This window comes from Carcharhinus amblyrhynchos, chromosome 4 (assembly GCF_965287045.1).
Source record: "Carcharhinus amblyrhynchos chromosome 4, sCarAmb.v2.hapA, whole genome shotgun sequence".
NCBI classification, from domain to species: domain Eukaryota; kingdom Metazoa; phylum Chordata; class Chondrichthyes; order Carcharhiniformes; family Carcharhinidae; genus Carcharhinus; species Carcharhinus amblyrhynchos.
In genome coordinates, this window is record NC_137327.1 from 23,796,723 (window position 1) to 23,812,084 (window position 15,362).

The 15,362-nt window shown below is 44.1% G+C and overlaps 1 protein-coding gene across 2 annotated transcripts in view; it reads left to right on the forward strand.

Annotated features, from left to right (window-relative positions):
• piezo1 (piezo type mechanosensitive ion channel component 1 (Er blood group)) overlaps positions 1-15,362 on the forward strand; it is a 298,079-nt gene that overhangs the window by 250,243 nt on the left and 32,474 nt on the right. For both annotated transcript variants that reach the window (XM_080186829.1, XM_080186830.1), the window contains 7 exons: positions 2,158-2,226; positions 3,525-3,697; positions 3,949-4,079; positions 5,532-5,723; positions 7,035-7,293; positions 8,664-8,852; positions 10,073-10,259. In XM_080186829.1, coding sequence (XP_080042955.1) covers positions 2,158-2,226; positions 3,525-3,697; positions 3,949-4,079; positions 5,532-5,723; positions 7,035-7,293; positions 8,664-8,852; positions 10,073-10,259 — 1,200 coding nt within the window. The remainder of the gene's footprint in view (positions 1-2,157; positions 2,227-3,524; positions 3,698-3,948; positions 4,080-5,531; positions 5,724-7,034; positions 7,294-8,663; positions 8,853-10,072; positions 10,260-15,362) is intronic.

Here is a 15,362-nt window from a genome sequence, read left to right on the forward strand (position 1 = left end):
TTTCCCATACCTTCCCAACCATGGGAGGATGAAATAATGTCCTGGAAATAGACTAAGCGCAGGATTTTCCGGTAGTACTCGCCACAAGACCAGAAAATCCTGCCCGAGATCAATGGACCTTTGCATAGTCCACTCCTGCCTGCTACAATTCCTGTGGCAGGAGAGGAAAATTCCACCTTAAGAGCTGAATGTACTGGCCCCTGAATACACAGGATTCCTGCCCTCATCGCCAGTTTCCTCAAGGCCGTGCTTCAGACAAAACTTTATTCTATCCAAAAAAGCTTATACATGGGATATAGTCAGGGCAGGTGTCCCATACACTTGGAGCTGTCTGGATCCCTGCCTAGGATCCACTGGGTGATTGATCCAGTGGGTAAATGAAAGTAAACTTTCCTCCCAGCTGATGCCTTTAGCTAAATTATTAAAAATTGACTTCAAACCGTAGGTTATCGTATGTGCACCTGGGCAGATGAGCTCATTGGAACTGTGTTTTGAAGATGGTGACCCGGAAATGAGAACGGCTAGCTGGTCAGTGCCGCTTCTCCAGGCTCCCATGATGTAGGAGGCAGCTGAGAATTGTGCAACATAGCACGGGTGCCCAGCCAGTGCCATTCAGATGAAGCAACCTACCATCACCCCTCACGCTCTGACACTGTTTTAAAGTTTTTCAAAAAGTTTATTAGTGTCACAAGTAAGCTTACATTAACACTGCAATGAAGATACTGTGATAATCCCTTAGTCACCACACTCCGGCGCCTGTTTGGATACACTAAGGGAGAATTTAGCATGGCCAATGCACCCAAACAGCACATCTTTCAGACTGTGGGAGGAAACCAGAGCACCTGGAGGAAACCCATGGGGAGAACATGCAGCCTCCACACACTGACCCAAGCCAGGAATCAAACCCAGGTCCCTGGCACTGTGAGGTAGTGCCAACCACTCTGCCACCCGGTTATAAAGGTTCCAGGCTGACAGATTGCATTATTTACACCAAGACCAATAGTTTGTCAATGATTAGCTCTGTATTTGTTCACCTGAGAATTTTGGCCATCTGTTCGTAATAATATAACCATTAAAGCTACCATGATTTCTGATTTACAATGTATTGTGGCCATCGAGTCCTTCGGTTTATTGAGGTGATCTGTTTATTCAGTATAAATCTGTATTTTTTCTCTATAAAACTTCAGAAAAGCTGTCTCAAATAAGCTGTGAGCATTGAACTGTTTGTGTACCTAAATTTATATTTTCCAAAGGATAGACGTGTGCTAGGCTTTTATTTATTTTATTGGTTTATGTAAGCATTGTTATATTTGAGTAAATATTCACAATACAACTTATTGCAATCAGGATAATCAGTGTGCAAATATTTAGAATAAAATTGGGCTGTGTATTTCCTAATGATAAATGGGTGAAATACCCCCAAAACACTGGATATTTTTAGATATACATTTTTGCTTTTCCCTTGCTGCCAAATCTGACTGCCAAATCTTTCCCCTTTGTGGGTGCTCCAGTTTCATCCCAAAGTTCAAAAGAGGTGCTGGTTAGGTGCATTGGCCATGCTAAATTCTCCCTCCCTCGAACAGGTGCTGGAGAGTGGTGACTAGGGGATTTTCACAGTAACTTCATTACAGTGTTAATTTAATACAGCCTTATTTGTGGCACAATTAAATAAATAGTTAGGAATAAACTACACAATGGGTCTATGAACTCATGGGAACACATCTCTTCAGAACTGTGCTATCCCGGGATTCTCCATTTATTTTCACAAAATAATGTTTAGCTTGGTGTTTCCGAAAGTTCCCAATCGAACTTGGTTCCCCCATTCAATGTATAAAACCCTCCCAGATACAAAGAGAAGGGGAATTGTCGACCAGTGTTAGTGAGGCGAGGGCACAGGAAGCTTCATTGTAATGAGAATGTTGCCAAATGCAAATTGTATTATTATAAATTTTACTACTTTTGATGCTGGGATATAATCCTGACAAAATATCTCCAAGTTGAGATAAGAAGGTCAATAGGTTCTGTTATTACACTCGATAACTTCATCAACATTGCATAACCTTTGATGAGTGTTATTAGCAGTAACTAGACAATGCTGCATGTGTCTCAGTTGGAAAAAATCCATTAATTATGTCAATGTTCACTCGCACCTTTCAGGAGTAACGGAAGGACCAGAAGCATCTTTTCCAGAAGATGCCAAGGAGGAGGAAGAAGAAGAAATGCCCTGTAAGCAGAAACTTCACAAAGGTTTATACAGTATCAAAGAATTTGGATCAGAATTCAATACTCTGGGTACAATGTGTCCAGAAGCTCCATGTGGCATGATTCTCTATATTGTCAAATATGCAGGCTATTAAAATAAAGCATCTGGGGATCCTTGGCTTTACTAATAGAGGAGCAAAGTACTGAGGCAAGGAAGTTATGTAACTCAAATAAAACTCTAATTAGACCTCTTTGTGAGCTTTATGGGCAGCACTGTGGCACAGTGGTTAGCACCGCTGTCTCACAGTGCCAGGGACCCATGTTCAATTCCAGCCTTGGGTGACTGTGTATGGAGTTTGCACATTCTCCTTGTCTCTCCGGTGGTTTCCTCCCACACTCCAAAGATGCGTGGGTTGGGTGGATTGGTCGTGGCATGGAGTTACAGGGATGGGAGTGAAGGGATGAGTGGGCCTAGTTGGGATGCTGTTGTGGAGAGTCGGTGCAGGTTTGATGGGCCTTATTACACTATAGGGATTCTACGTATTCAATACTAGACGCTACCCTTTCCGAGGGATGTCACGGTGATGGAGGGTACAGAAGAGATGAATTAGAATGGTGCCAGGGTGAGGGATTTCAGTTAGATGGAGAAGCTGGAGTGATTCTCTTTGGAGGAAAAAAGATTGAGGAAATGTGATGGAGGGGCTTAAAATCAAGAACAGTTTTAATCAAGTAAATATGGAGAATGTGTTTCCAGTTGCAGAAAGATCGGTGATCAGAGGGCACAGATTTATGATAATTGATAAAAGAATCAAATGGGATGTGAGGAAACATTATGTAGCATATTGTTATAATCTAAAATGCGCTGCCTTGTAAGATGGTGCAAGATTCAGCAGCAACCTTTTCAAAGGGGAGTTAGACAAACACTTTAAAAAAATTGTTAGGCTCTGGAGAATGAACAGTGCAGTGGGGAGTAATCGGATAGATCAATCAAAAGGGCTAAATGGCAGAATTCTGTGCTCTATCATTCTATAATTCCCATTCTATAGGGGGTTGGTTAGCTCAGTTGGTCGGATGGCTGGTACATGATGCAGAATGAGGCCAATAGCGTGGGTTCAGTTCCCATATCAGGTGAGGTTATCCATGAAGGCCCCACTTTCTCAACCTTGCCCCTCAGGTTAAATCAGTACCAGTCAAAGGGGAGAGCAGCCTTTGGTCACCTGGGACTGTGGCGACTTTACCTTTGATCGTTTTATGATTCATTCTGGAAGGCATGCAGAGGTGGCTCATTGAGTCTAATGACAATTTGCGCCGTTGTCTTTCAGCTAAAAGCAACGTCGTCCAGCGTATAATGGATATCCTGAGGTTTCTCTGGGTCCTATTCTTAGCCATGGTGGATGGGCTGACACAATGGTTGAACACCCTTGCTCGCCAGTATTTTGATACATCTACTGTTCTGTGGGTGGAACGCTACCTGTTGACTCAGAAACTTTCACGTGTAAGTAACTGAAATGATCATCTTCAAATCCCCTTAATCTGTCCTATTCTTAAAGTGATGAACATTTACTTAACTGAATAACCTACTAACTATTTGATAGCTTGGTAAATGTTGATTTCTTTTTGCACTTGTCCAAGACTTTCTTCCTTCCTATACATAAATTATATACATTTCAGACTGTTTGCAAAGTTTCAAACTTTCTTAACACACAATGCTTCTTAATTGACTGTCAGTTTCTATCATCTTCCCAGGGTGAGGAAGTACAAGGAGCTCTGGATAACCTTTACTCGACCCCAGACAGCAGTAATCAAACACAGATGCAAAACAGTGAGCCTGAAGAATCAGCAAATGGGGAAAGTTCCCAGCTCATCAGCACTTCAAGGCAGGTGCATAAATACATATTCATAGGCATGGATTTTGGCATCTTGTTTCTACTCAGGTGATGAATGGGATAACTTTAACAAGTGGGATTGGTCTGGCCGGGGTCTCAGGCAAATGGAAACACTTCCAGCCCCTGGCAGTGTGTAGCCTGGGAGATTTTTTCTCCCTGGTTTCATCTACTTGAATCGGGGCAAGCCTCCTGCCCAAAATTCAAGGGAGAAGACTGTATGACCTGCAGACAGGAATGGACGGTGGGAGGTTAGCCCTGAGGTAAGTCTTTGAGGATTTCCTGCTTCTCTTGATTCACAAGGAGCAAACAAAAAAGCCCACCATTTTGAATCTCTTCATTGAATCCCAACAGTGCAGAAAGAGGCCATTTGGCCCATCAAATCTGTACCACCTCTTCAAAGTGTTAGGTACACTTTGAACCTTGACCGGTTGATCTTCAATTTTGCACGATGGAGCCGCAAAGCATGATGGCTGCCCTCCTGCTTCTACAGTGAAGAGGTCAGAGCTCTTTTAAAAACCTGTGCCTCTTCTAAATATAACTGGCACTAAATGGCAGCTTGATGTCGCTTGGGGGCTTTGGGCGTGAGAATTTCAGGCTATTTCTGATGCCAGTCAGCCCAGAGGTAAAGAAGGGGTGGGGAGTGGGGTGGATTTCTATGAAGGATGGAGCGAGAGCCGGTAGCGACCACTGCCTAATTTTGTGGAGCAAAGGGAAGCAGTTCCACTCCTGTGAATGTTACAAAATTCTTGGGACCATTTTTGGCCTGGCCACCAGTTGTCCTTTTAAAGATATTGCTTATATGAACGGAATTGTCTCCATTTCTCCCTCCACGCTTGCTGCCAGACCTGCTCACCACTTCCACATTTACTGTCTCTACTTCAACCTTCCAGCGTCTGGGACAAAGAACGGCGCACATCTCCCACAGAAAAGGCTGGCATAGGCAGGGCCCGTGGGTTCCCAAAGCAACACCATTTGTTTGATGGAAGTGAGTGGAATCAGGGTAGACATTGTTCAACATTAGAACAAAGTTCGGGCAGAGGAGGAGGATGGCGGATGGTGATAAGTTTGACCTTTACTCAAGAAGCGGTCACCCTATCCCCAGTGGGTTGAGGGAGGTGGGGGGAGGTGAAGGGCCTGGATACCTGCTGAAAAGGAGAGAATTCAAACTGGTGCTGTGGATCAAGAACAGCTTCTCTGCTGCCATCAGACTTTTAAATGGACTTACCTTTAAGTTGATCTTTCTCTACATCCTAGGTGTGACTGTAACATTACATTCTCCACTGTCTCCTTTCCTTCTCTATGTACAGTATGCTTTGTCTGCAGAGCACAAGAAACAATACTTTTCACTGTCTCCCGATACATGCGACAATAAATCAAATCAGGTGTAGAGAAGGATTTCACAGTACCATTTCATGACATCATTTTTGTTTTGAATTTCAGCAGTTCTGAAGAGCAGGAAGTATTCTTGACGATTCATGAGGATGGAGATCTTCCGGAGCCAGCTACTGTCTGCAGTACAACTTCCAACATCGAGGAAGAAAACTTGGTTGTGGATTCACCGGAACCAGCCTCAGAGGAGACAGCAGATCAGCCTATTACCCGCACCAGAACAGCCAGTGAGCTGCTTGCAAGCAGGTATGGAACTGAATAGGAGCCAATTATAAAAATTCCACCCACGTGTACATGTGGCCAAAACAGAGCCAAGTTCAATAAGTTGTCGGATGCCTTACTTCAGCTCGGACCACTACCCTGACTCAGAGATTGACAAATTTCCCTCTCAGTAATGCAACTTAACTGAAGTCCAAATGGCTTGCATATTTTGCTCTACCTTAACCAATACTTGAAATGAAAGTTGCAGTTAAATAAGATGTGGAGAAGCCAGCGTTGGACTGGCGTGGGCACAGTAAGAAGTCTTATAACACCAGGTTAAAGTCCAACAGGTTTACTTGGAATCACAAGCTTTTGGAGCACTCCACTCAGTGAAGGAGCAGTGCTGTGAAAGCTCATGATTCCAAATAAACCTGTTGGACTTTAACCTGCTGTTCTGAGACTTCTTACTGTGCTCTTAAATAAATTACAGATTGGAAGCTAAACGATTCTCGTCTCTTTAAGCGCAAGATGTGGTTGTTGATGTTGTTTTTGTTCTGGTCATAGGAATTCAGTGAAAATGAGTTTTGGGTTCTTTTCCCAATCACGTGTTATTATCAAGAATTGTCTTCAATGTTCAGCACAATGCAATAGAAAAGGAATGCTCATATGAAGAATATTTAGCTCAAAATGGGATAGTTCTATTTCTATATGTGTAACAATTGATATAGTGCTCCACAGAATGGCATTCAAAGATTACTGTATAACACTAACAGAACATGACACAGTACAGTACAGAATGGGCAGCATGGTACCACAGTGGTTAGCACTGCTGCTTCACAGCTGCAGGGACCTGGGTTCGCTTCCCGGCTTGGGTCACTGTCAATGTGGAGTTTGCACATTGTCCTCATGTCTGCGTGGGTTTCCTCCGGGTGCTCCGGTTTCCTCCCACAGTCCAAAGATGTGTGGTTTAGGTTGATTAGCCATGCTAAAAATTGCCCCTCAGAGTCCTGCGATGGGTAGGTTAGAGGGATTAGCAGGTAGATATGCAGGGATATGGGTGTAGGGCCTGGGTGGGATTGTAGTCAATGCAGACTCGATGGGCCAAATGGCCTCTTTCTGCACCGTAGGGTTTCTATGCTTCTATGACATTGTACTGGGACTAGAAACAGGTTGTGGCAGCTTGCCCAATCAGTTCAATGGATGTATATGACGCATGGATTCTCCCTTAATCTTTCACAGGACATAGGTGTCGCATGCTAGACCAGTATTCATTGCCCCTCCCTAATTTCCCTTGAGAAGACTAAAAAGTATCACTCATCGAGTGTCACATTTAACACTAGTATTTTTTTTTATCAGCCGGTTTTCCATCGAAGAGTTGGAAGAATCGAAGAGGTTTTACCAATCCCAGAACCGGTTTTTGAAACTGATGTTTGCTGTGTACAACGTCATTGCTGCTTACTCTGAGCTGACTTGCTACTTCATCATTATCTTGAACAATATGATCTCTGCCTCTGTAATCACCCTCTTCCTCCCCATTCTTATGTTCCTCTGGGCTATGCTTTCAATTCCAAGGCCCAGCAAACGATTTTGGATGACGGCAATCATCTACACTGAGGTGAGCTGGAGGAACATTGTATATTGTTCATGTTACTAATGTAGCTGTTGTGAAGCTTTACACTGACTGTTGGGTAGTGGAAAAATTATTGTGCATCAAAATGATTTGAGTGTTTCCCTGTGTGTTAAAATAAGTAATACTTGCATGTGTGATGTATGGAGTTATGCAAAATGGGACCGTATTTTGATAAAAACCTTCATCCTAATACTGTAATTCACGTACTATTTTGATCTGATTTAAAATTGTCACATGTATTAGTATACAGTGAAAAGTGTTGTTTCTTGCGCGCCATACAGAAAAAGCATACCGTACATAGAGAAGGAAACGAGAGGATACAGAATACAGTGTTACAGTCATAGCTAAGGTGTAGAGAAAGATCTACTTAATATAAGGTAGGTCCATTCAAGTGTTGACAGCAGCAGGGAAGAAGCTTTTCCTGAGTCAGTTGGTACGTGACCACAGACTTTTGTAACTTTTTCCCGTTGGAAGAAGGCAGTGTTTGGGGGCCTTGATTATGCTGGCTCCTTTTCCAAGGCAGTGGGAAGCGTAGACAGTGGCAATGGATGGATGGACGGATAATAGGGGCTAGTTTTGTCTCTGGCAGCACGCACCTGAGTTAGGAAGTTGTAAATTCAAGTTCCATTCCCTTGAGTAGATAGCCTATATTGACATTTCAGAACAGTACAGAGGGAGTGCTGAACTGCCGGAGATGCCACCTTTAAGATGATGCTTCCAACCACAGCTCCAACTGTTCTCTCTGGTGGCTATTGAAGATCCAGTGACACCATCTGAAGAAGAGCAGGGTGTTTGCCTGGTATTCTGGCCAACATTTCTCCCTCAGCTGGCTCTGAAAAATAGATAATGGCTGTAATTTTTCGGTTGTTCAGAATGGCGAGATCTTCAGGTGCTGTCGACGGCAGCAAGTTTTCCAGTGGATGGAAAACCTCATTGACCAGGAGATCCTGCCGCTTGCGAACAGCACACTACCTTCTGCCACATGAAACACACCAGTGGGAGGCCAGAGACCACCCCCCCAATGTTTATATCGTTGTTATTTGTAGGGTCTTGCTGTGTGCAAATTGACACTACAATTTCCTACAATTGCAACAGTGACCAGAATTCCGAGGTAATTAGTGGGCCGTAAAGTGCGCTTGCGTTTTATTTCAAATTCCTGAGCTATTTGTGCTCTAGTGTTGCGTTTCCCTGTTTATCATTGTGGAACACACTTCCCATGAAGATCACTGTGGGTTTTAGTGATCATAACCCCTGTGATATTTCACTCCTTTCCTACATCATCTCCAGTATTCACCCACTCATGCAACTGTGAATATTTTTGTTCAGTTGTGACCTGCATTCATTTGACTTTACAGGTGATGGTGGTCGTTAAGTACTTATTCCAATTTGGATTCTTCCCTTGGAACAGCTACTACATCACTTCACTTAACGAAGATAAGCCGTTCTTCCCACCACGAATTCTGGGATTGGAGAAGACAGATGGTTACGTTAAATATGATCTGATTCAACTCCTGGCACTTCTGTTCCACCAGTCATTGCTAAAGGTTGGACAGTAACAATAAGTAATGTTGTACATAGATATGCTTTGAAAATATGTTATTCTGGCTTACTGGTCCTTGTTTGTGGTGGAAAGTGAGAGCTAAGAAGTTGTGTTTGTCAACAGCAAACGAGTGATTTGAGGCTGTTTACAATAAGCTGAACACAGAAGCTGGTGGGTCGAATTTGAGTTGTCATTGGAATAGAAACTGCAGGAGCCCTAGTTGTCACTTGGAGAGCTTATTGGGTGTGCGGAGTGAACAGGGATTCCCCAGAAGCCTCTCTGTAAGACCTACATTGCTCAGAACTGACCAAAAGCAAAATTAGAGTTTGGGTTTCCTTTGCTGAATTCGCAAGGTGGCTCTTTCAATCACACCCACCACTATTTCCCCAACATCACCTCCTCACCCCATTCCCAACTTAACCATCTACTCCCTCCAGATCGCCACTCCCAGTTACCCCCCTCCAAACTGCCCCAGCTGTCCCAGGACTTGTACAAATGTCGCTGCTGGTGATACAGCCGCTCAAAGTTGAAAATCCCCAACTAAAATCACGGGGGGTGCCCCTTGCCACGCAGACTGCAACCATTCACAAAAGCCAAGCACCTTTTCAAGGGCAGTTAGAGATAGGAAACAAATGCTGACTTGTCCACAGCCCTCACAGCACAGTGGTTAACACTGCTGCCTCACAGCGCCAAGGACCCAGGTTCGATTCCTGGCTTGGACCACTGTCTGTGTGGAGTCTGCACATACTCCCCTTGTCTGTGCGGGTTTCCCCCGGATGTTCCGGTTTCCTCCCACAGTCCAAAAATGTGCGGATTAGGTGGATTGGCCATGCTAAATTGCCCCTTAGTGTCAGGGGGACTAGTTAGGGTATATGTGTATATATATGGGGATAGGGCCTGGGTGGGATTATGGTCGGTGTAGACTTGATGGGCTGAATGGTCTCCTTCTGCACCTGGGGGGTGCCTGGCAGGTGTTTACACCTCACCAACCTCATGTATACGAAGCCTCAGGCTTGGTATCTAGTGTGCCTTTGGCCCAATGCCCACAGGTCAACACAAACTGATTTTTATTGCAGTTCATTGGGATGCAGTAAAAGTTCACTCAGAAGTGCTTGTGGATTGCTTTACATTACTACTGCCTAAATAAATAGGAACACAATGACAGCGCTGAGTTCTTTCCCCCACTTGTCAAGGATGTAATTCTCCCCGTTCTACAATTTCCAGCGGTATGGACTCTGGGAGGATCAGGAAAGTCAAAAGAAAAAGGATCTTATGAAAGAAAAAGAGGATGTAAAAAAATCACAGGATGCGATGGCAGACACAGCCACGGATGAAGATATCTCGGTCTTAGAACCAGCGCAGGAAGTAAAAAAGAGCAGATTCCACTTCAGGAGGAGAAAGCAAACCAAAGGTTAGAGTCTGTTACGAATGCTATAAGACACGTTAACGATATTTACTACAAATTTAATCCTGTGTTTAGTGAGCTTTTGCAGCCACTCAAATCTGGTAAACACGTTGGGTGGGATTTTACAGCCTCGCTCATTTCAAAACCGTAAAATCCCACCCAAGGTCAACGGATCTTCCCATTGTCCGCCCTTCGCCCGCTCCAATTCCCATGGTGGGCAGGGCAGTAAAATTCCAGCCTTTAAACCAGATACTTAGGTTGGAACAGTTTAACCCCCAGGTCAAAAGAGTGAATTTCGCTACAATAGTTTATGACATATTGGTTCTCTGAACTTTCATTAAACTTTCATTATTTTTTGGCTTCTTAAACCTTTGGATGAATTTGGTCCAATCTTTTCCCTTCTGTCCTTTTTTTCAAACAATGACCAGATCTCATGTTGTTAGTTTCAAAACCTCTGCAACAATTGATGGTTCAAAGATACAATACTTCTTGACAAGAAATCTTTCTATCTCTGGCTGCAACACTGTTCTGGAGGGGGGTGTTGGTCTGCAGCACTGCAATCTGAGAGCGTACCCGAGATTTCCCTGGGATGAGGGGGTAGGTGTCAGGATGTGGGGTGGGGGGTAGGTGTCACCGCGTGTGGGGTGGGGGCAAAGGAGGTAGGTGCCAGGGTGTGGTGGGACGGGGAGGTAATAACTGTTGGTGTGCAGAATGGGAGGAATTCCATCCGAGTGTTGTGTGCAATTCTTTAAAGCCCACACTTTAGGGAGGTTGTGAAGGCATTGAATAGAGTACAGTATTGATTTATTAGGGTGTTTCAGGGGATATGTGACTTAATTTGTGAGGATAGATTGGTGAAATTGGGACTGTTTTCCTCAGTGAAGAGAAGATTAAAAGGAGATTTGATGGAGGGTTATGGACGGAGTAGGTTGTCATATGGCGTAGAAAAGGCCATTCGGCCCATAGGGAGAAAGTTTTCCCATTGACCAAAGAGTCAAGAACCAGAAGAAACCAATTTTACGTGCTTGGCAAAAGAAGCAACAGCGACGTGAGTAAAAGTTTCTTTACACAGCGAGGGATTAGGATCTGGAATATCTTGCCTGAGGTAAAAATAAAAAGCTGATACCGGAAGCAAGGAGAATGGTTAGATCGGGCCAGAGTCAAAGTCAAAATGGGAAGCTTTCAAAAATAAGCTTTACTGAAAACTGGGAACGACAAAGTGAAGGATGTTTTATCATTGATAGCAGCAGAGGGAAAGGAAGACAGTGTATGGGAATTGGAGAGAATCGAGTGCTGTTGTTTTCGGTAAAGACAGTAAAAAGTCTGACAACACCAGGTTTTAGTCCAACCTATTTATTTGATAATATACTCACAAGCTTTCGAGGGACACCCTCTTCGTCAGGTGAATGGAGAGTTCTGGCTCAGGACAAATAGGTTGGACTAAAACCTGGTGTTGTCAGACTTTTTACTGTGTTTACGCCAGTCCAACGCCGGCATACCCACATCATGACTGTTTTCGGTAAAGCACAGGAGGAAGAAGAATATTTCCGTTAAATTGGGCTGGTCTGCAGGCTGGAAGGATGCAGCTGGAAACGCAACAGCACTGTCTCAAACAGGAAACCTCGCCGCTGGATGGAAGCAGGCTGAAAGGATGCAGATGGTTGGAGGCTTGAGATTGCAAGAAAAGGGAAGTGGGGATAAAAGTGAAAGAGGATGTCCAAGCATGGCGTAAAAATCAATTAGCAGGCAGAGCTGGAGTGGGCAAAGAGCAGGAAAAACATCTTTACCCAAAGAATGGCTAGAATGCAGAATTTGCTACCATGAGGAGCATCTGTGATGAATGGTTTTAAAGTTTATTTATTAGTCACAAGTAAGGCTTGCATTAACACTGGAATGAAGTTACTGTGAAATTCCCCTAGCCGCCACACTCCGGCGCCTGGCCGGGTCAACGCACCTAACCAGCACGCCTTTCAGAATGTGGGAGAAAACCAGACCACCCGGAGGAAACCCACACAGACACGGGGAGAATGTGCAGACTCCATACAGCCAGTGACCCAAGCCAGGAATTGAACCCTAATCCCTGGTGCTGCGAGGCAGCAGTGCTAACCACTGTGCCAGGACGTGAATAGTGTTGACACACTTAAGAGGAAGTTAGATGAGGACATGTGGTAAAGAAGAGAATATGTTGGTGGGGTTACAGGAGGCTTGTGTGGAACATTAACATCAGCGTTGACAGCTTGGGTCAAATGGCCTGTGTTTGTGTGTCGACTCTGTGTGACGGACTGCATTGAAGAACCCAAGCATTCTCCTTGCTTCCAGTACCTGCCTTCTCATTTTTATTTGTTATTTTCCCAGCAATCTAATTTAGAAAATTCTTCATCATCATTCAGAATCACAGAACGATGGAATGAGTACAGTACAGGAGGTGGCCATGTGGCTTACAGTGCCTGTGCCTGTTCTCTGTAAGAGTGACTGAGTTTGTCTCACTTCCCTGCCTTTTCCCCAGAGCTCCGTAAATTTCTCTCTGGAGATAATGATCCGATTCTCTTTTGCAAAGCTCGATTGAAATTGCCTCGACCACACACTCATGAAGGATATTCTAGATCTGAATCTCTCGCTGTGTAAAGAAACTTGTACGTACGTCACTGCTACTTAATGAGAGCATGATGGAGCAGTGTCTAGAACGATCCACTATTTGAGGCTATGAGGCATGTGGCAGCAAAGAAGAGGCATAAAAAATAGTTAAAAATATTAAATTTCAAAATATAAGAATAGAAATGGAAAACACATGCAGATAACTTATAAGTTCATAAAACGTAGGAGCTGAATTAGGCCATTCAGCCCATCAAATCTGCTCCGCCATTCAATCATGGCTGAAATGCTCCATTTTCTTGCCTTCTCCCCATAACCCTTCAACCCATTACCAATTAAAAATCTGTCTAACTCCTCCTTAAATTTACTCACTGTCCCAGCATCACCACACTTTGGGGTAGCAAATTCCACAGATTCACAACCCTTTGAGAGAAGTCGTTTCTCCTCAACTGTGTTTGAAATTTGCTGCTCTTTATCCTAAGACAATAACCTCTCATCCTGAATGTTCCACAAGAGGAAGCATCTGCTCTGTGTCTACTTTATCCATATCTTTTATCATCTCTTTTACCTCAATTTGATCTCATTCTTCGAAATCCTAGAGAGTACAGGCCTAAACTATTCAATTTCTCTTCATACGATAAGCCCCTCAGCTCTGGAATCAATCTAGTGAACCTCCTCTGAACATCTTTCCTCAAATAAGGGGACCAGAACTGTGTACAATACTCCAGGTGCGGTCTCACCAATGCCTTGTATAGTTGCAACAATACTTCCTTACCTTCATCTTCTATTCCTTTAGCTACAAATGCCAATATTCCATTCCCTGTCTTTACTATCTGCTGTACCTGCAGGATAGTTCATACAGGTGGAAATACAAAGCCTTGCAAGTCTTTATGATATTCCTAAGGCAGAGGCCGGAATTTTATCACCATTCACGCTGGTAGGATTTTCCCTTCCCACTGCAGTGAACGGTGATTTGGCTGGCCACCAAATTCTCCAATCCCACTGCAGCGGGAGTGTGGCGTGCATGGCAGGTAAGATCGCTTCTACAGAAATACTTCTGCAGTGTAGTTGGAGTAGGCAACTTACGCCCAGCAAGTCTCCACAGACCTGTTTTAAGGAAAAAAGTGGACAACTACTTGGAGCAGAGGATGGTGCAAAGCTATGGAGGAAGAATAAATAATCTTGCTTGTGTTTTGAAGATCAATCATGACAGTGATTGTATTTGTAACCAGCAGAGAGATGGTCCACACATTCCAGCTGCTAACCAGCAGGTGGCACTGTCTTCGCTCTGTAGTAAATTGTAAACAGGGAAGCACTTACTCACCCGCTGCCCCTAACACAGGGTGCAGGTCGTACCAACACAATTGGATCCCAAGTAACTAGGAGCAGCCACTTAGAAAATGCCAAAAACAAGGTACTGCAGTTACTAGAATTCTGAAATGAATACAGAAAATGACAGCAACCTCTGTGACGAGAGGAAGGTAGGGTTAACGGATTGCATTTTACTGCCAGTTTTGGGAACCTGGTATGAGAATCAAAGGGGTCCTCAAAGCCCTAACTTACTGGCAACTTACACTGCAGCACTATCTTCCCAGAGGTGGGCTCCTAATTGAGGGCAGAAGTGTGAGCTCTTGATTCTGCTGACAGGATGAGGCTCTACACCCACAGGGTCAAGAGGGCACCGCTGGGGGATCTGCTCTGGGCGGGACTGGAAAACTCAAGCCTCTCTTTCTCAGCTGGAGGAAAATGTGAACCTTCTAATTACGGGGCAAATCAAGATGCTTGTGAGGAAGTTTGGCATTTTAGTGAAATGAAGGCATTAACAAATTCTCAGCCAATTTAAGAACATAAGAAGCAGGAGCCGGACAGGATATTTGGTCCCATGAGCCTGCTCCACAATTCAACAAGATTACTGGGGTTAATCCACTTCCCTACAATTGCCCCATTCTCTCCTAATTCCTGGAGTAACCACACACCTGACTTCAGTCTCGAATACACTCAGCAACTGAGTATCCACAATTCTCTGGGATAGAGAACTGCAAGATTCTCAATCCTCGGAGTGAAGAAATGTATTTGTCTCAGTCCTAAATGTCCTTTATCCTGAGCTGTGATCCTGTGTTGTAGATTCTCCAGTCAGGACAATCAGATTCTCAGCATCAAACTTGTCAAGTTTCTTAAGAATTTCTACATATTTTAATTGGGTTTCCACTTCTTCTAAACTCCAGAGAATGTAAGGCTAGTCCACTAATCCTCATCTTGTCGGACAAGCCCCTCAGCCCAGAACAATCTAGCGAACTTCATTGCATCTTTGCACTCCCCCACTCCCCCCAGCCTCTCTCCCCAGATCAAGTACATCCGTCCTAGGGTATGAAGTGCAAAGCTTCGTATAGTATTCCTGGTGTGGCTCTGTAGCCGCCTTTACATTTCAAATACTTTGTAACAAAAGCTACCAGATCATTTGCCTACCTAATCGCTTGCTGTACCTAGTGTGTTAACTTTCTGATCCATGCACAAGGC